Raw genomic sequence first — 21,499 nt, 5'->3', positions numbered from 1 at the left:
GGGGGTTTCTTTGGATTTCTTATAGACTTTAAAGCGACGCTATTGTACATTTTACATTAAATTCCGTATTTGCTTGCGTAGTCTGTTACAATTCAATTAACAATTTTATCAGGATTCTTCTGTTGCACTTGTGGAGCTCTCGCTCCTGCTAATCTTCTCTCTTCCTTTCCTTAAATCTTTGCTTGCATCGAGAGTTTAATGTGGAGCAAAAATGGTGGAGTGGAGGATTGATTTGTGGTTTTTTGTTTTGTTTTACTTTTGTTTGGTATAGAGAAAAATAGTTTACTTGTACATTTATGGTATTTTTTCTTGTTGTTACTCGTATATATGGTATCTGTATGTATATATGTATCGGCGCTCTGCTTTTAGGTCTTTGGTTTTCTGGCATCCATGAACAAATTCTTTACTTCACTTTCTTTTCTTGGCGGCTCTCTTCAAATTTTGGGTTCTCTTTGAAATATAATCTTTTTTGTTTTTTCTTCTTAATTCTAACACTACATCAATGTATGCACTATAATTAGTATTTTTAGTTGTTGTTGTTTTTTTTTTTGGTTTTTTTTTTCTTTTCTTTTCTTGTTTGTAGTTTGTAGAGTTTTGGATTTCTTTGAATAGCATATTATAGTAATTTCTCTTAAACTTAGCCTAGACTTTTGTTTTTTCTTTGTTTTTTGTTTTTGGTTTTGTTTTTGTTTTGTTTTTTATTTGAAATATATTTAAAAACATAATATTTTGTGTTGTTTGTGTCATAACATAACTAAAAGTTGTGTGTTGTTGTGTGTATTCTTGTTGCTGTGTTTCCTTGTGCGAAATGAGGCAAAATATCAAATCTCCTGCGGGCTGCGATTCAAATTGCCGGGGGCTAATCGATCCAAGTCGATTCAAGATGAGTCCGAACCTTGAATAGTTGACGGGGACTCACGTCGCGGCGCCTACGGTGCAGAGGGTCATGCAATATCGGCTGAATAGTAGAGGAGGGTCCGAATTCGTAATGGTCAAACTTAAGAACAAAATAATAAGTCAACTGCGCTGGCGTAGGCGCGCATTTTAGTCAATCCATTGCATGGCCCACTGCTGGGGCAAGCCGCGGCGTGGCCCCCGCTCGGAGAGTGTACGGAAATCGGTGTGTGTCTTCTGATTAACCCCAAGCACTGAGCCCCTTAATCGCAGCCGGTCAAAGGTGATTTGCCGAACGCAAAACGAGTGTCTGGTGATAGGTCGAATTTTTGGGTGTGCATCCCGATCTCCAGTGGCCAGTCCGCAGCCTGGTTTGGATATCGGTATGCCGCGATTTTTGCAATTTTGATGTCCACTGTTATGCGATTTCCGTGCTGTCATAACGGTGCCTGTGATGGTGAGACGCTTCTCGAAAAACTCAGTATTCTTGTGGTTGTGTGGCGTGTATTGTGGTCTTTGGTCGGGGGCCGCCAAGTGCACTCCGCCGTTATTTTTCCGATATTCAACAAAACGGAACCGGATATTCATGCACCCAACGGCCCCCCACGCGTGTGGTGTGGTAGGGATGAGCCGAGTGCGCGGCCGAATACCCGCTTGGGCGGAGATCGAGTACTCGACCCATCCCTACGCGATGGGGGTCTTCTTGTTATCTTGCACATACTCGTACTCTCGTATGTCAGAGACGTAAACGTAAAAATTAGTATATAAAATTCTCAAAAATTGTTTTCATTATAAGCGTTTTAAAGTTGAAATTGTAGTTTTCGGATTTCCATTCTATCCATTCTATCCTTTCCATCATTTTTCCTTCCATCTACTTTCGCTACCTAGCTTTGCGTTCTTTTTCTTTTTGTTTTCTTTGACATCCATTAAAGTTTCCTTTTTTTACTTTTTGAGACAAATGCAAGTGAAATACTTACGCGCCGCCCAGTGGACTGACAGACAGATAGAGAACAATCTGACTGAATTGACAGAAAGACCGATCTGTCTGACAGCTTGTGCTCGGGCATGACGCCATTTCAATACGCTTGAAAATGCATTCGTTTTCTTTAATTTTGTTGTTTGTTTGTGTGTGTATGTTTTACTTTTAGTTGGCGCACAGCAGCGGAGAAAATTTATACCAATTGCACAATCCAGACAGAATTTGCATTAAGCATTATGACCGATGCGTTTTTTGTTTTTGTTTGTGTGTGCTATGTGCTATGCACTATGCCGTACGTAGTATCCAATTATTCCAATGGTTGCGTCCCAATTAGTAGTTTAACAAACTATGCAATTTGCAGCTTTTTCCATTCTCGTAAGTGAATTCGAATAGCGAATCGAATACGGAAATCAAAAGTTTCGTATAAATTTTCTCGCATCTGCTGTACGTGTGTGTCTTTGTCCTGGCCGGTAAATTTTTTTTTTTTTTTTCGTTTTTGTGTCCTTGTAAAATCCCGAGGGACCTTTTGCACATGGCACAATATTGATTTACCTAATTGGTTTTCTCAATTTCTTGTCATTATTTTGTGGTTTTCTTTTCTGTTCAGTTTTCTCTTTGGTTTTTTGGGTTTTTTTTTTTGCATTTTCATTTAGTTATAACAAACAATTTTCAACAATTTTGTACTTTTTGTTTTGTTTCTTTTTGGTTTTTCATTACATTTTCCCTGGCTCTTCATAATCTTCATTTTTTTCAATCATCTCAAATGATTCTTCATCATTCATCATCCATCATTCATCATCATTCCTCTCACGGCTTGCGGTTTTCTCTGTTTAACGGTATCACTAATCTGTTTCTGCTGTTTCTTACATAGGAACAAAACGGGAAGGAACATAATATTGAACTTGAATTTGATACAACTTTCTCGGACTATTGCGCTGAGTTTTTGAACAAAACCTCTCTCCTCTTCCCTAACATCTGCATACCAACTGTATACATATGCACATCGGATTTATGTTACTGGTTACTCTGACTGGTTCTGGACTGTATCTATTCCATACATAGGTTAACTTTCGTAGAGTTGGCTGCACTGTTAGGTACAGTTGTGTGTGTGTGTGCTTCGACTCGAGCTGTTTGAGTTTAACGTACTTCTTTCAGACACATGCGGAAGTGCGGAAGGAAATGCGCTTGCGGTTGCGGGTCTGCTGAACTTTTGAACTTTTGGCATGACTTGGGATTCTTTATACATAGTGGAGTTTTTGTTGTAGTAGAGTAGATTATAAGAGTGTTGTACGAAGTAATTTTGATTACAGCTTTTGATTTGATTTGATTCGATTCGATTTTGAGCTTGGACTCCGGCTATGGACTGTTTTGCTTTTTGCTGATCCTGGTTCTGGTTCTTTGGGTGGGTTCTGGGTTCTCCTGCTCCTGCTGCTGCTACTGCTGCTGCTTCTGCTGCTTCTGCTGTTTGGCGGTTGGTGGGGAGGGTGCTCAAGATGCGTTTTGTGCGGCTGGTTTTTAGGGTTGGCTGGCTGGAATTAGCACGTTAAATCAGACGCTCGCTATACCATATTCAGAAATCCGTATTATTGCCCGTTCCGCCATCGCCCACGGCCCCATCGACCACCTCGTCCACGCTGGGCGGCAGGGCCAGCGACAGTTGGGGCGTCGCCGAGGAGCCGGCAACGAGCATGGTGGGTTCCGTGTTCCTGCGTTTCATTTTCAGTTTGTTCTTTTTCAACATCGTGGCCTACGTTAACGGTAGTTTTTTGTTTTTTTTTTAAATTATTTTGATATCGATTTGAATCGTTTTGTATGGGTGCATAATCCAATCACATTTCCATTAATTGTTGGATGCAATTTGTTTAGAAATATTGATTTGTTTTCATCATATGTAGATTTGATTTAAGAGTTAGGATTACAATACAGATATCGTGTGTAAATCGGAGCGCATAGATCGAATAAGAAGAGAGTATATAGAGTAGAATATGTAGAGAAGTAGGTGGTGTTGTTGTTGTTGTGTATTGTATTTTTGGAGAGAAAATAGAGAGTAAGAAAATATAGAGAGTTAACGCAAAGGAAATCATGTTTTGATCCTAGGATTATAGTTGTTTTCAAAAAAGCTAGATCTCAATTAAAAACTGTCTGGAGAAATCAGGCAAAATGCAACAAAACTCAATAAATTAAATGGTTTTCATGTGATTCAATATTATTCGTTTGTATTATGATGAAAAGAAAAACGCTTGCAAGATCAAGAAACAATATATGTATATATCTATGATATGGCATTTGCATAAAAATGTTTCTTCTTTTTGTATATATTTTTTGTTTTGTTTTGTTTTTTGTCCTTTAAACAATAGAAAAATTAAAAGCATGGGGATAACTGAAACGAAATTGTAGACAATTTCTAGGCGCTGTGGGGCGGTGTCTGTGGTGGGTGGGCGTGTGTGTTGGTGATGTGGGGTGGGTGTGTGTTTGTGGTGTGTGTGTTTTTAGTTTCTAATTCAAGTTCAAAAGCGGTGGTCACTGTTCTTTTTTGTGCAGAGTGGTGGTTGGGGTGGGCGGTTGTACTGGGTGTGTACTGTGGAATTTTTGGTGGATTGTTCTCATATAGAGCTTCGACGACAGCTTCTCATAGGTCTCTCTCTCGCTCTCGCTCTCTCTCGGTTTCTGTTTCTATGTTTTTTTTCTGGTTTTCTCAAATCTTGGCACCAATTGATTATTTACAGTCCCTTCGCTTGTTAGCTATGTATGTATGTATATTCAACCTTTTGGGTGTATGTATATTTTTACTTGTAGCACTTTTGTTTTTGTTTCTTGTTAATTCTATACGTTTCGGTTGATTCTCTTTAAATGGAAGATTAAGTTTTAGTTTGCTTTCGCAATTGGAGTTTTGCTCTTGTTGTTAAACATTACAATGATTACAAGATGTGATGCTCGCTGTGCTATGGATATGAACGCCACGCCTCTGTTTCCCTGTTACTTTTTGTGTGAATTAAGTTTACTGTTGCGTTTCGTTTCGTTTCATTACTTTGACTATGGGAAAAAACAGGAAAACCAATATCTCAGGCCCGAGGCATAGGCGGAGGGTAAGCTCTAGGTGCTGCCAAAGCTAGGGGGCAGCACCATTGATGATGCCCCCGCCGCCTCCTTATCGCCGTTCTCTGGCAGCTGTTGCTGCTGCTGCTGCTGCGATTGTTGCTGCTGCTGCTGTTGCAATTGGAGTAGTTGCTGCTGTTGCTGCAATTGCTGTTGCTGCTGCTGCTGCTGTTGCGCCTGCGCCTGCTGCGACTGTGCCACAGAGAGACTCAGGACCGCTGGCGAGATATGCGGCTCCGTGAGGCGGCGCTTACTCTTCGTTTTCTTCAGCATGGTGGCCTGGATGTAGCATATAAAACACACACATGGGTCAAAACCAACATACACATACGCACACACACACACGCACACACACATTTAACAGAGAGAATGCTACAAAGATTTTGATTTAATTTCTTTTCTGATTTGTCATTAGTTTAGCTTTGGATTCTCCTCCTTCAATCTCCGACAATCAATCGAACAAATGGAAAGATGCACAAAAACGTTGCTCGGTTAGGTGGCTATAATTTACAGGGTTTTTATTTTGTTTTTGGTGGTTGGGTGGTGGGGGCAGGGCAGGGCAGTGGCATGGTTGTGCTCTATTTAATTACAACAAAGATCGGGCGGGACCAAATGGACAAATTACATATGGAAACATACAGGAACACGCATATCGAACACACACACAGAACAAAGTACATAATTCTAAATCAATGACAATCGGTTTGGTTTTTGATCTCTATAAAATATTTTAGCACTTCACTTAATTAAATCTCCATTGAACGTGACGATCGTTCAGTTTTTCGGAGTTTAGCTATTGAGATCTGTCAACAAACGTACAGCTTTCGATTAATCAGTTATCGTTTCAGTCAGGGAAATTGATTGCGGAATAATTTTTGGAATTTTGAGTCATCTACGGACATCATTATAGCAAAAAACAAATTCATTTAAATGAGAAATAATCATTAATGGAATGATTACATGAAAATCAACTATATTTGAACTATCGATAGATTCCGATAACTAGAAAATTTAGTTTTTAATCGAAAGTAATCGATGTAAGCAATGAAAATCGATTTTTATTTTTATTTAATATCTAAGTTAATCCTTAGTCGAAAATAATCAATATTAAATTAAAACTGATTGCAATTGAGACGAATTCCGATTAAATTGAATAATATTCAGTTGGAAATCCTGATTAGACCAATCCAAACCAATCCAATTGTCATTTTTTCTATAATTATAATTTTCAATGAATTTCTCAACTTTAAAGAGTTTAAACTTTAAAGCTAAGAAATGTTAAATATTGGACCCCGATTGTGGCGCTTTAATTTCCATTTACCATCTTTTCCTATATGTTTTCTTAAGCTATACCTATAAATATTCTCTAATTTTAACTGCCACGTATACTCTTAAATTTTCTTTTTCGTTTTCTTTTCTAAGGGGTGTAACAATCAAATGCAGAGAAACTTTTTGTGGAGGGGGAACATAAAAGTGTGTGGCAATGGAACCAATAGCGTTGTTGCTTGTTCGGCTCTGATCTGAGTATCGTATGTATGAATCCAACAAAAATATATGTGTTCGAGTATATTTATGTACACAACAGAAAATGTGGTAAATCGTAAGAAGCAGGCATGCCATAGAATTCGGAACGAAGGAACAAAGGCTGGAGGACATGCAAGGCAACCAGAAGAACAATGGAACATACCTTGAGAGCCGACTTGAGAACCACAACATCGCCGGGACTCTGGATCCAGGGCTCGCCATCAACCTGAACGGGCATGTCCGTGTTCAGATGTATTTTAATGTGACCACCCTAGGCGAGAGAGGATACCGACACCTGTTAGAATAGATCCCTGGATAAATATAGATAGAGTCCCAACGAACCTGTGCTATGCGCATGGCCGTGCGAATGCCCGACTGGATCTGGCCCAAATGCACGACGCCAGTGACGCCCACCACCTCCAGCATTCCATCGTAGTGGTTCGGGGTGGAGAACTGATCATCCTTGTCGGGACCCCAGGGATTGGCGCCGCTGCCCCAGCTAAAAGGTCGCAGAGAACGAGCGTTAGAGGAGGACTGAACGATGGTTTTTAAAAGGAAAAAGAATGCTTGGCATACCTCAATATATTCAAAATGATGATGCCATCAACTGGCGGCAGTTCGACAATCTTGCCATCGACCTCGAGGCGCAGCTCCTTGTGCAGATCCTTGACCGCTTTGCGTCCGACAATCTTCCGGAGACCCATCTTGACGTAGTAGCCCTTGTTGCGGAGCCGAGAGTTGAATTGATTGGGATTCTCCTCACGAGCATTGTGGAAGTCCAGGCACAGATCGGCATCGATCCCAATGCCAAAGTAGTTGTTCATCACAAAGATCTGTGAGTTGTCCTCGTTCTGGGCGCCACCTGTATGCCGGGGCGGGGGGATACACCGGAATGGAGACGAATGGGTTAGGTCACTTGGGCGCCAAAGGGGAGATTAAGATTTGAGACATAGACACATGACACCGAACATACAATAGACACAACATCGAGATGGATATATTCACAAGTCAGGGGGAGGAGGGGAGATTGAATAAGTTACCCAGCAAATCCTTGATCCTCGTGGGAAGTCTTGACTCTGGCTATGAAATACTTTACCTTCTGGGGGTACAAAGAGAATAGAGAGAGCAGAGCTAGTGTTTCGGGCATGCAGATCGTCTGTACACATCGAAACTAAACAGCATTTATCATCATCAGATACCAAACAGCTACGAAACGCTTGGCGTATCTGAAAGGTGGGGGCTTTCGGTGGGGGTGGTGGGTGGTGGGTGGTGTTGTGTGGTGAAGGGTGATTTTGCAGGCTACAATAAATGTATGTTACAGCCGGTATATCGTCTGATGGAGAGACGACCAAAGCACAGATGTAATTACAACGAATGCTGGGAATTGATGGTTTCGGGCTGGGTTTGAGAGTGTTTTTTTTTTGCTTTGATCAGTAGTTTTTGGGTTAAGACACTATAGACATCAATGTGGTTGGTGGATTGGTGGGTGGGTGGGTTTTTAGGGTGTTGGGGTGTTTTGGTTGGGCGGATTTGTCTGGGGTGTAGATTGTAGTTTGTAGATTAAACAACGAACGAACGAACGGATTGTTTTGTAAGCACCAAATGACCTGATATATCACTCGATGTCAGAGCCGGTAATTGATGATGCTGATTGGTTTGTTGCGATTGCGATTGCGATAGATGTGCTTGGTGTGCCTTCTTCTTCTTACCGGTTGTTTGGGACGGCGCCTTCATGGCCGGCTCTTCGGGCTTATCCTCCGGATGGAAGACAACGGTCCAGCGATCCAGCCGTATCTCCTCGGCCTCGATCACATCCCGCAGCAAATTCAGCGGATCCTCGCCGCCGGTATAGCCCGAGCCCCAGCACAGGACCCGAGCCAAATCATTGCCTAAACGATTCAGTTGAATGTTTTGGTTGTTATGTCGCTGAAACATCTCCCCGAATCGATTTGCACTTACCCGTTCCGAGTGGAACAATGGCGCACGGTGGGCTAGAGCATTCCGAGTCCTGGCCAACATTGTCCAGACACTGCAGCACCCATCCAATGGTGCCGTCACCGCCACAAACCAGAATCTTGTAGTTGGTTATCTGGCGGAAAACATACAGACTGAAAGGCGGAGGAACATACAGTATGTGGATTAAAATCTGTGGCGAGTGGATTGCTGTTGCGGTCTGCTGTTCTCGACTTACCCTGGCAGAGGACCTCCATTGTCCAGATCGAAGACCTGATAGGGATTCAGCAGTTTCCTGAAGCTGGAGATCAGCTCCAGGCCCTGGCAGCCACCAGACTTCACGTTGACAAAGACCAGCAGCGGTCGCACATCGGATGGCACCATGCTGGGCTCAATGTTCGGCAAGAGCAGCACCAGCAGCTTCTTGTCCTCGATGATCGTCTCGCGGAGATTGTAGAAGGCACGAACCTGCATGATGACAGAAATGGAACCCTTTAGAGGTATATCTGTGAGGGATCCATGAGTTTTCCGAGACCTACCGCCTTCTGGGCATCCTCGAAGGTCAGCACCACAGAGCCATACTCGTAGTAGATGGGTCCGATGCTGATGAACTTGTTCTCATCGGTGACGTACTTGTTGAGGATCTGCTCGTAGTTGCGCTGCGAGAGTCCTGTGGGCAGATTGCCCACAAAGAGGGCGATGTTGGGTCCATGGGGATCCTGCTTGTGCTGCATGTAGAAGCGCATCAGCTCCATTTGGCGTATGGAGTCCTTGCCCAGCTGCTTCGTAATATCCCAGGGTCTCTCGTTCCACGAGAGGATGCGTTCGGTCACGCCACGATCGAGCAGCACCTCCGAGCATCTGAAAGGTACACACAAATGGGTACTCAAAGGATGTTTGGATGTTTATATTCAACGACTGCCCCACCTGTAGTCCTGTATCTGGTTATCCTGCAGCCCGAACTTGTCCAGAGCGTCGCGTATCAAATCCTTGATGACTGTGTTATTATCTACAGGAACACTGACATAGGGATCCTCCAGGGCGCACTGCAGCTTCCCGGGATACACACGGACATGGCCCTTTTCCCTGTCGTGAAACCGAATGTATATCGCCGGTCGCTTGCCCTCCAAGTGCACAAGACTCAGCACTGGGGTGGGGTCCAGCATTGGGGCATCCTCCATGCCCGGGGGGGCATACAGATCGGTCAGATAGAAGGCCTGCGGATCGCGCGTGATGTGGAAGGCCCGCAGTGCGGTGGTCAGCAGCTGCTCCAGCGTATACGTTCGCTGCACGATGATCACGCGGTACTGCTGGCGTCGGAATGAGTTGTTGCCATCGAATACCTTGATCATCTCTGCGGGAGGGGGAAAAACGATTGTCATTTAGTTCCTTGCGGCGCTCTCTCTCAGGTTAGGGATCAGGGGTTTTGCGATCTTACCTATATCCTTCTCCTCGCGCTCCTTTTCCTTCTTCTCTCGGTCTCTTTCCATTTTGGCATCGGACTTGGCATCCGACTTGTGGCCAGCGGAATCGGGCCTACTATAATGGCCGGAGGATCCTCCTCCTCCACCGCCGCCGCCGCCGCCGCCCGACGGAGCCGCAGATCCACCAGCAGTGCTGGAGCCTCCACCGCCCACTCCACTGCCACTGGCACCACCGCCTCCTCTTTCGCCGCCTCCACTGCTGGGTCCATGGCCCGATTCGGTCTTGCTGGCGGACTCTTCATCCTTGAAGCGAGGCGTATCGCCGCTGCTGAACTCCTCGGATATGCTGCGTGCTGTTCGATCGGTGGGAGGAGAGAGACTGAGAGCTTTAGTCACTGGAGGGAGATTGGTGTCATCCCGCGTGGAGGATGGCATTGATTTTAGTAGCAACAAAAGCGAATCAATTCGCTTGAACGATCCTCGTGTTAGAGACATTTGAGCATGCAAGTGAGTGTTAGGGATTAGTGGGTGATGCGGATGCGAATGCGAATGTAGATGGTGCAGACGATGGTTAGTGGATGGTTAGTGATCCGAATGATGCAAATGATTCGAATGGTTCGAATGGTTAGTGATTCGAAATATTCGAATGGCTCGAATGGTTAGATGGTTAGTGATTCGAATGGCTCGAGTGGGTTAGTGATTGGCTTGGCTCAAAATGAAAGGAAATAACGAAAACCAAAACCAAAACCAAAACAGGTGTTTATTTTTTTTTTGTTAGCGCAAAACTAGAGAACGGAACGGAAAACAGGAACCAAGACTGCAAACGAAACTCGAGCGGATCTCCGGCACCTGTCGCCAGGGACAGAGACGAACAGAGACAGACAGAAAGAAATAGAGAGAGAGAGAGAGAGAGAGCGGTTCACCTCTGCGCTTCTGGTAGCGCGGCTTGCGCCAGCCGACGGAGAGGCCCCGCACATGTCGCAGGAGTCGCCCCAGGACATGGCCATCGCTGGCGTCGCTGGCCCGCGATCGACTGCTGGCACCGCCATCGCTGATGTCGCCGGCAAAGGCCGCCAGATCGTCGCTCTGACCGCCGGGCCGATCGTCCAGGTAGAGATCATCGAAGCACACATCGTCATCCACATCGGTGGCATCGTGGCCGCCAGTGCGTCGCGCCAGCATGTGGTAGTTGTCGTCATACGGCCGGTAGTTACCATCCTCGTCCTGGATGGTGATTTCTATGTTCTGCGACAGCCTGTCCAGGCTGTAGTTGCTCTTTACACCGCCTCCTACACCCGCCACGCCAGCGCCAGCCGTGTTCTTGGGCGATCTCTTGGATCGCCGCCGGAACAGACCGCGTCCATACTTCTTGTAGCGGGACACACTGACGCCCGGCTCCTGGAAGGACTTGCTCCGTCCCACGGGCGACAGCTGGAGCAGTGTGTGGGTGAGGGAGCCGCTCGCCGGGGCTGAGGGCGAGGCCGAGGAGCAGTCGCTGGAGTTGGGCGAACTCAGGGATCCGCCCTTCCCGGCCACCTTGTGCTTGTGCTTCGAGACACTGAGTATGGTCTTGGGCTTGGGCTTGGCCGACAGAGCGGCCCCAGTCTTTGGATTTGGATTTGGATTTTTACCAGTCGCAGTCGCAGTCGCAGTGGCAATGGCAGTGGCAGCTGCAGCTGCGGTGCCTGTGGCAGCAGCAGCGGCAGCTGTGGGTGGGTGGGCAGCTCTGGAGGCATGGGAGGTGTTACTATTACTACTATTATAGCTAAGGTTGCTGATCAGATTCATGCTGGAGTCGAGCTCATCCGTGTTAGTCAGCTCGCCGCCGGTGTCCGAGGTCTCGTAGCAGCTCTCCCGCGGCGCCGTTTCCATCTCCACGTCGCCGTGGTAGTCCGTCTCGCTGACCTCCCGCGGCTGCCGGCGTGCGGCTCTTTCACGCCGGCGCAGGGCCACGTCACAGTGATCGTAGTCGTCGCTGATGTCGCCACCGCTTATATCACAGACACCGCCATCCACCTCGTCTTCGTCCTCCTCCTCCTCCTCGTCGTCCTCCTCGCTCTGAGAGATGCCACCGCCGCGCTTCCGTCGCCTCCGGCCGGTCCCCAGCTTCCGGAAGATGCTCGTGTAGAGCAGATGCAGCGATGAGTTGGTCGATGGCGACTTTTGCAGCGGCCCCAGGACGTTCGAGGTGGATGTCGTCAGCTGCAGGGCGCTGTCCGCCTCCGTGGCAACGTAGTCATCGTCCTCATCCTCCTCCTGGTCATCCTGGTCGTCGGGGCGCTCCTGGTCCGGTTCCAGCTCGGTGCTCGTCTCTCCCACTGTCAGCGAGGGTGTGGGCGAGTGGCAGAGCGAGACGGAGCCGCAGGATGTGGGCGTGGGTGGTGATGAAAGGAGAAAATGTTGTTTCGATTGCTCAAGACGCTGCCGATGGAGCTCGAGCAGCTCCCTGAGGCATACCACACCTGGCACCGTTCCAGAGCCCGGTCCGGAACCAGCACTCAGATCCGGACTGGCTGCCAGACGCACCCACATACACATATTCACATTACACAACCGAAAAGAGAGACATTAACGCAAGAGAGAGGAGAGAGAGAGAGAGAGAAAAAGAACAAACAAATAAATCAAAAATCAAAAATCAAAAAAAAGTGAAAACAAATGCAAGGAAAAAAACGCAAGAGAATCTTTTGGTGGAGTTTCTTTTTTTGTTTGTGGGACAGATTGTGGGTTCTGCAGATGATCTGAGAGATGAGAGGGCGTGGATGAGAGCTGGAGGGAGGCGATGTGAGATTCTGAGTTCTGAGTGTGAACACAACATCGAGAGCTGCTGCTTGTGGGTTTTGGGTGTAGTGGGTGAGTGGAAGATATTGTACGAGTATCTTGTGGCATGTCCCCCATAAATAAACATTTGCTGAATTTCAGAAATTTCGATGCCAAAGCAATCAGAAAATGGTCCATGCCTCGTTTTCTGATTGCAAAACTATTCTGAAATTCAGAAATAATTCACAAAATTCAGCCCTTCGGTTTCGGTTGATACTTACGACACGAATAGTCGCGCACGAGCGTCGTTTTCGACTTGACCTGAACGCCGATGATCGCCTCGATGGGCACCTCGGTGCGTGGTATCGAGACTGAATGCGGAGGTAAGTAGATAGGTTGTAGAATACCAAAATTACATTCGGTTGGCAGGTACATGCGACATCCGGCATGGGTGGTCATGCCACACCACTCGCAGCGATAGCCTGATCCAAAAATTAATATTTAAATGCCATCATTAAGCAAGAACTACTCGCGAATCCACTCACCAGTGAGACATTCCGAGGACCAGCAGGTCTTCTTGCAGTATGCGCATTTGGACGTTGATGGAAGATTGCCCTCTCGCCAATGGTGCTGTTGTGGAGGATAACATTGTACATTGTACATTGTACGATCGATGGCGGTGGGCTCCACTCGATTTATACTCACTTGATGCTTCACATTAAGCAGCTCCTTGCCGGGCACATAGGTGGCGTTCTCTGTGCAATCGGGCACGGCAAAATCTTGGCACTCAGTATGCGCGAAATATTCGCAAACTGTGAAGAAATAAATCATTAGATGGGGGCTCTCTAATAAACGATTTGCTACAAAAAAAAAGGTGTTCCCATAAGCGAACATCCAGCGATTGCCAGTCCCATTGGAACTACTATCATTCGACAATTAACTGAAGAAACTGTAGCATTTGTTGCTACACAAACATACTCTTTTATTGATCGCTTTTCAACAATGGATCATCCTTCAATATAGCAACTGACATGATGACTGACACACACACACACACACAGTCGAGTACTGTGGCACCTGGTGATGGGAGGGCGTAGGGGGAGCCTGTCACTTACCTAGACAATGCACCGCTGGCGTTTCATCCAATCGCTTACGGCAAACAGTGCAGAATTTCCTCTTGTGATGGGTTGGCTCGGACCAACAATGGGCAACGGGATTCTGTAAGCAAAGACACGACATGACAGTCGACACAGTTACATATATATATCATACATATATCATTTGAATGGCAAGTAATGCATGTACGTACCTTTATAATGCATGGAGCGATGCCGGAACAGGGTGTTACCACATTCGTGACACATCGTTCGTGTATGATAAAGTTGCAAACTGCAAGCGAGAAAAGAGAAAGAGAGAGAAGTGTCAGTGGAAGTTCTCCTTCATTTCACAATGGTTCACGTTTATCTAAATGGAACAGACCTAAAACAAAAACAGACCAATCTCTTCCTCCTTTTATGCGCCCGACTAAATTGGTATTGGTAAAATTCCAAGTCCCTTAGCCCCCCGCAAAAACGCAACCGCAAAGTCACCGCATCATTGCCAGCCAGCAGCCACCAGCAGCAGGCTGCAGTGTGCGCCCCATTCATGCGAGTAGTTGCCGTTGCCCCGAGTTCATGGACAAAGACACATTCATTGAAGTTTGCCATGCACCCACATGCCACATGCCACATGCCACACCACTGGCCTAGCGTCTATAGGCCCACAAAGGAACAGAGGCAGGGCACTGTCATGCCCTGGCAACCACCGAAGGCAAAAGCGAAAGCGAAAGTAAGGTAAACGTGTGGGAGCTGCAAGCGAAAAAGTTCTCCTCTGCACTTGCTCTTGCTTTGAGTACTGTCGAAACGAGGCAGCACTCAATTTATGGCTAATCCCTGAACACACTTGTTAATCCACTTGTTACCAAATCTTGCCCAAGAGATGATAAGCCTGACAGCAAGTGCTGTCCAGTTTGGGCAGGGCTCAAACTGTCGCGCTCTCCCCTATGAATGCCAAGCCAAGAGAGGATCAAAAACCAAAAAAAAAATGGAAACCAAATCTGGGAAAAAGTGCAGTACATAAAACTGATGTATGTACAATATGTACATAAATACATATGTACTAATAACGTGTGTGGGTGTGTGGGTCTTTTTTTGTGTGCTAGCTGGCTTAACATAGATATCAAAGTTCTATTTTTGGCATTGCGTAAAAGTTGTGCGGAGGCTACATATCCATGGGTAGTGTGTGTGTGTGTAGCTGCACAATCATCTTTGTGTGCAGCACCAGCAGCAGCAGCAGCAGCAGAGGGAAGAAGCAGAAAACTAGGCCGCTGACCTGAGGCGCATCTCTGACGTCACAACTGAACTTACGGACGCCGCCGCCGCTGCCAGCCAACTTTTAGTTTTTGTACAAACATACATATGTATGTACATACAAATAAAGCAAGCAGTGCACGACGGAGGACAAACGTGACGCGCGCCATGGACTCAATGCAAGTTGCATGCGAAAATAAAATAAAAGCAGCAAAATTTGTATATAGAACTGTAAGCTGATAGCGTGTCCTCTCGTCCTCTCGCTCTCTGCTGGGTTCGCTCATGTTCTCTTGAGTTTTTGGCAAATAAAAGCTTACCCTTGCGGAAAGGGTATTGTGTTTTAGAATATATATTTCCAACAAGGAAAAGGAACTCCTTTAGTTTTGAAAGCTATATGCTGGAAACTTTGCACTTGATACTTTTTACACTGCATACAGCAAAAAAGAAAATCGTGTAAAAATGTATTTTTTTTTAAAGATAATCCAACCAAGTTTAAATCTGCTAAAGGAACGGAATGGCGGAACTGAAAGGGTATAAAAACCTGCGCCCCTGAAGCTGTGCTTCACTTTCATGTTTTTGTGTTGCATGTGCATAAATGATGGAGCAAGAGAATGGTAGGGTGTGTTGGGTGCTGGCTGCTCGAAGACTACCCTGCAAAAGCAACAGCTGAGTCAACTCTGCCGCCGCGTATACACGCCCCTGTGGGGGTCAGAGCCAAACGGTACGGTACTTTTTCTACTCATTCGCCCATCATTCCCTTCGTTCGCTTTGTTGCATACACTTGCATTATGTATACCAAAAAATTGTGTGTACTTCTCTCACTCTCTTTTGCTCTCACACGCGCTCTCTCCCTTTCTCTGTCACTCTCTTGTAGATAAGAATAAGCAGACAAGCAAGCAGAGAGGAAGAGAGTCGAGAAGCAGCGACGCCAACGCATGGGGAAATTTTCGAAATGGCTTTTCTTTGCCTTTTGTTTTCCCGTTTTGTTGTTGTTGTTGTTGCTGGTGCGTGCGTCTGTGGGGAAATTTCTGTCTGTGGAAACTCAACACACTTTTGCTTTTACAGTTTCCTTTGCTTTCGTTTCGTTTCGTTTCCTTTCGTTTCGTTTATTGTGGGGCAATAAAACCAAGAAATAACAAAAGGGAAAGCAGAATAACAAGAAGAAGTACCAAAGGCAGCACAAAGCCAAATTTTAGGCACAAGACACGCACACACACACACATGTAACGTTCTCTCTTGCTACTTGCCAGAAGAAGATGTGGCAGAGTGCGGGTGATGAAGAGGCAGAAGAGGCCCGAAGGAGGGGAGAGGGAGTTTTTGGAGGTTAGGGACAATTGAATATACGCACAAGTTGACATGCGTAGTCCATGAAGAAGAAGAACAATTAAAATGGACATGTATGTGTACGAGTATTTGCCCCAACGGGCGGGGGGAGGGAGAGTTATACAATTCAATTGTGGAAGGAGCACAAGCAGCAGCAGCAGCAGCACCAGCAGCAGAAGAAGAGAAGAAACAACTCTCCTCCAGAACTTAAAAATAGCTGTTCATACGCAAACATACATACATACATACGTACGTACGCACATACATGAATGTATGTAGATGAGGTGACGCATGACGGAGAGCATACATGTTCTATGTATTTGTCCCACTCCCACACTTAGTGGCGATGCTGCTGCTGCTGCAACTTCTATGACAACCAAATTCAATTTCGTTTCAATCTGATTTCCCCTTTTGATTGAAGCATTATTCATCAGCCCACAGATTGCAGCACTAATGTAACATCCGCTGCTCCTGTTGCTGTTGCTGATGCTGATGCTGCTGCATGCAAATTGCGGTTTATTTTTAGAGCCCCCCTCGAAATAGCAACAACAACAAAATATTAAATATATGTAGAAAAAACATATGTATGTACATATGTATGTATGTATATGCAAATTGTAGGTCTAATTATAAATGAGGCAGCGCTTTGCAGCACTTGAACACACACAACCACAGCCCACACACATACATGCACTGTACGGGTACCGCTGGGAAAAGGATGCAGCTTGACGTGACGTTACGTTGATACCGTTAGCATCCTTAGCATCCTCCTATCGTATCCCATCCCCCATCCACTGCTGCACACAGCACAGCTCTGCTCTACCCATGCTTGACACTGCTTGACTGACATACAATCGGATTTTGGTTTTTTTTTTTGCTTTTGTTCTGGCGAGGCAGGACCAGGCCAGGCGCACCTACGCTGCCAGTTAAACCCTTCAGACGCTCGAGTGCCTGTCCTTTGTCGGTCGCTTGCAACGTCAGCAGTGACTTTCCTCTCCCAGTCGTTCACTCTGCCTCTCACCCTCTTCCCACCGTACACCTTCTGCTGTTCGCTGTCGAAGTGCCAGCCAAACTGACGACCGCCCCGACACCGAAAAATCTCTTCTTATAGCTAATATGCTCTTTCCACGGGGAAGTACACCAAATTTCAAATAAAACTTGAGAAATATTTACGGAAGATGTTGGTACATTCCAAGGGAATCGGTAAAGAATATTTCAGAAGATCTTATTCATTTTGTTGATGTTTTGAGAACAGACAGAGGTCCTCCTAGGATTCTTTTATACATGTACTTAAAGAACTTTCCATTGCAACATCTATCCCTACACTAGGTAATCATTATCTTTCTCTTCTTAAGAATATAAGCACCTATCCCATCTATTTAAAAGTGTATCCCGTCGATAGTGTATACTTGCTTCGATTCCATAAGTTTCCCCCACTTTGCATGCTCTCGTTTTTCCATTCAGTTGGGTTATGAATGAACAGCGCCGAGAACGAGGCAATTAACAAGGCAAAAGCCCCCGTCCAACCCCAGGCCCCAATCTTCATTCCCCCTCCCCTCCATTCAACCTCAACCTCAGGCACGACCGCCCCGTTTGGTTTTTGGTTCCGCTGTCGCCGTCATTTGCCATGGCGGCCATTGATGACGCACTTTTAGCCCTTCGCTGCTATCGGTGGCAGCACTCTCTCGCTGTCGGAGGTGGAGAGGTTGGGTGGGGTGGTTGGGGGTGCTGTGTTGGTTCAGGGGCACTCGAAGCGGTGGGGGTGGGTGGTAGGGGTGATACGGTTTGTGCCTAGCCGGCTTGCAGCCAGTCCACAGCCCACATGCATCCACAATTGGATTTCGGTGCGCACCTGCTGCTGTTGCTTCACTGAGAGAGGCAGCCTCTCTGAAAAACCAATTGAAATGTTGCCTGCGGCATGCCACTGCATCTGTGTGTGTCCCTGTGTGTGTGTGTGCGTGTGCATTTCTATCTGTGCACTTCGCATTTGACCTACTTTCGCGAGAGGCTGTGCCTGTGACTGTGACTAGGTCCGAGCCCGGATCCGGGCCCTGAGCCTCGTCGTCGTCGTCCTGGTCGGTCCTGGACCACAGAGCGATGCAGCTTCGGATTCAGGCTCCTGCTGCCGGTGGGGCACTTCGCGTTTCGCTTTGTCCAATTAAATGTGCAACTCAATTATCCTCCTACACACCAGCGCCTCCGCGTCTGCTCCATTTCCAATTCCAATTCTCATTTACATTCGGACAACGCTGCGTATGCGTGATGATGATTTCCCGGCAACCAGAGAGACGCCCCCGGGGGTATGCAACACAAATTTAGCTCGCAAATATCCATCATTTCTATGGGGATTATCCTGCCTGCTTACTACGCTGTGGATAACTGTAACTGCGTTTTAGGGTTGCTTTAAAGAAGCTTACTGGGGAATTACATTTTTGGTCAGCTTCAACAGTCTCTTCAAACGTGGGAATCTCTAAAAATGGCACTACTTTTGCACAATCATAAATTGAAGCAGTATATAGTAAAAAGTATATAGTAAAAATACAGAATATGAAGAACAGAACACCATTTCATAGCTATGTTAGAAATATACAGAAAATATGTTCCAATTATATATGTATGCATGTCATTAGGTTAGAAGACTGTAATCTTCTAGGGATCTGCCTTGAACACTGAACTGAGAACATACTACGAGTATGTGTTGCACTGTACTTCTATCAACCGTTGGGTCTTGGGCGTTTGAGCACTTGCATCTTGATTGCATACAAAAATAGAGGAGCTTTAGGAATTTTTGGACCCATTTTTTCATTTTCTTTCTTTTTATTCTTGGTTTGCAAAACCCTAAAGTCTAGTATGTCCTTCTCTTACAGGATGCATGGATCTGTTCGTACTGTAAGCTCTCTCACAACATTTAGCTTCCAATCCAAAATCTACCAATCTTGAAGCGCTTCCATTAACAACTTTGGGGATCTGTTTGGTAAGTTGTTAATAGCTAAACGGGGTCGGGTCGGGCCGTGTCCAACTTGTGGCAAATGGCAGCTAATTGAGTGGGAAATGTATGTGTGGTCAAGGGGCAAGAGCATGGCGATGAAGATGGGGCGCGCGCTCGCTCGCTGAAACTATAAACATTAACACGCTGCCACATAAAATGAGAAGCGCGATTCGCAAATCGCGATAATTATAATAATAGCAGCAACACAAATCGCCTGCAAAAATAAACGAAATGAAAATTGAAAGGGGCGGGGGGGGGGGGGGGCGGGGCAAACGGGGCAACACAGATTCAGTTTGAGGCGAGGCGAGGCGCCCAACACGCTTCCAATTGGGAGAGTCAAATAATCCACTGACTGGCCTCCACGTCCAGTTCGTTCGATACTCTGTTCTCTCTTCGCTGTTTTATAGAGATTTCCATGGCAATGATACATCGATATATACCGAGCATTTGCACATACATAAGTATTTATTGTATACGGAGAATCGGAGCTGTCTATGACGTCGTTGGGGCTCTGTGCTCACGTCATGGCACGACACGGCCAACAGCCGCACAATTTGGAAAAGTTCAAACGCGCACACTTCTCGGCCACAAATAGACCGATGATGCTGCCTGCCTGTGCCTGCCTGACTGCCAGCCTCTTTATTGTAGAATATATTGTACGTAGATGCCACTGCTGATTCTGATTCTGATGCTAGATGCTCTCCTGAAGTTTTGTCGGTATTCCCGCTCTCAAAATATGACCAACCGCCCGCGCCCAATGACGCTGTGGCCTGTACAGACCGAAAGTCTTTGTTTTTACAACATTCCCCCTCCTGCCGTCACTATCCATCCATCCATCCATCGATCTTTCCATCCGCATTTACATTTCCAAGTTTATGGCAACTTAAAAAGTATTTTCAAAACTAGACAAAATGTATTTTTACATCTGCCGTTTGCCACCGAAGATGCTCCTCTGCCGATGACGATGATGATGATTTGCGTGCTGCTGTTTTCTCGCTTTTTGGTTGTGTTTAGTGCTCGTTAATTACAACTTATCTGTGTCTATTGCTCGACGGTACAGGAGCGCATCAGAGTGAAGGGCGATTTGGCAACAAAAGTTCTACGAATTTGACTAAAGAAAACTTTGTTTCAAGAGTTGAAAGAACTGATTTTTGTTGTGAAATGTACTTCAACTAAATATTATTCTCCACTTTCCCAGATCCTAGAAAATTATGCTGGACCCCTTATCGGCTAAATCAGGCGTGGATTTGCACAGTATACTTCTGCACAATTAGATTATATTTTAAAAGATTTTAGCACAATTGTTCATAGTTAATTAAACATGCTTGCAAAGTGGGATTATTTATGAAGAACTCTTCCAGATAATTCGAAACTACCTTCCCATTCTTCCCATCAATCTTCAGTCTTCCCAATCCACATATATAGGATACTCACTAACTTAACTCATTATTATGGATTGATCCCACAATCAAATATGAAATTTATGACCTAGGATTTTCCACAAAATGCACTAGCATAAAGTTCTATAACTAGATCTGATGGCACGTTAAAGACGACGAAGCTTGAAACAAAGTTTTCCCCCTACTTGGGCTGAAATTATCAGAATTCATAATATGGATTACTCACCCTCGCATATGTAGCCCTGCTGGATGAGGCCCCAGAGCAGATCCGAGCAGTGATGACAGTACGTTGGCTTATGAAATGTCTTCTTCACGAATGAATGCCCACCATCCGCCATTTTGTTTGTCAAAATACCGCTGCGGCTGCCTCCTCTCCTTTCCTTTTCTTTCCTTTAGTTTCGGGTGAGGCTATCCAACTGTTCTTCTTTTTTGTTTGTGTTTCTGTTTCTGTTTGTTCTGTGGCTTTTTGTCTTCTGCTTTTTCTGTTTCTGTTTCTTCAGTGGCTGCTTCTTCGCTTCTCTTGCTTCGGTGTATATAACGGTAGTGTCGTCTGGCGCCCTCTAGAGGATGCCGGCGCAACTTAGGCGGCCGCTGCAGCTTCTGCTGAGCGTCTGTTGCTGGTGAACAACGCCAGCTGAGGCAGCGCTGTCGTTGGGATCAGCGCGTTGGCGAAGGCTAGCAGATCCCTTTGCTCCTCCTGATCTGCTGTTCTGCTGCTGCTGGTGCTGCTGCTCCTGCCTCTGCTGCTGCTTATCCTGGATTGCTGCTGCTGCTGCTGCTGCTGCACTGCCTGCTCTGGATGCTGCTGCTGC

General features: G+C 45.9%; 1 protein-coding gene across 8 annotated transcripts; it reads right to left on the bottom strand.

Annotated features, from left to right (window-relative positions):
- Window positions 1-289: 289 nt before the first annotated feature.
- LOC111069389 (diacylglycerol kinase theta) lies at window positions 290-21,039 on the bottom strand. 8 transcript variants are annotated; one of them, XM_022359429.2, is made up of 17 exons: window positions 20,914-21,039; window positions 13,937-14,016; window positions 13,743-13,845; window positions 13,333-13,439; window positions 13,173-13,257; window positions 12,909-13,109; window positions 10,794-12,383; window positions 9,885-10,223; window positions 9,374-9,800; window positions 8,986-9,307; window positions 8,685-8,914; window positions 8,453-8,601; window positions 8,101-8,382; window positions 7,070-7,355; window positions 6,836-6,992; window positions 6,657-6,764; window positions 290-3,620 (listed from the first exon to the last, which is right to left on the bottom strand). In XM_022359429.2, the coding sequence occupies exons 1-17, from the start codon at window positions 21,023-21,025 to the stop codon at window positions 3,444-3,446; spliced, it is 4,755 nt and encodes a 1,584-aa protein (XP_022215121.2). In that variant the 5' UTR covers window positions 21,026-21,039; the 3' UTR covers window positions 290-3,443. The 8 variants fall into 8 exon arrangements, with proteins under 8 accessions (XP_022215121.2, XP_022215125.2, XP_022215126.2 ...); XM_022359433.2 differs by having other exon boundaries at window positions 10,794-12,188; XM_022359427.2 differs by lacking the exon at window positions 290-3,620 and adding an exon at window positions 4,204-5,248.
- Between the last annotated feature and the right edge of the window lie 460 nt (window positions 21,040-21,499).

The sequence above is a fragment of the Drosophila obscura genome, unplaced genomic scaffold (genome assembly GCF_018151105.1).
Source record: "Drosophila obscura isolate BZ-5 IFL unplaced genomic scaffold, ASM1815110v1 contig_150, whole genome shotgun sequence".
NCBI classification, from domain to species: Eukaryota; Metazoa; Arthropoda; class Insecta; order Diptera; family Drosophilidae; genus Drosophila; species Drosophila obscura.
The sequence above is the reverse complement of the archived record's forward strand: the minus strand, read 5'-3'. Positions and strand labels throughout refer to the sequence as shown.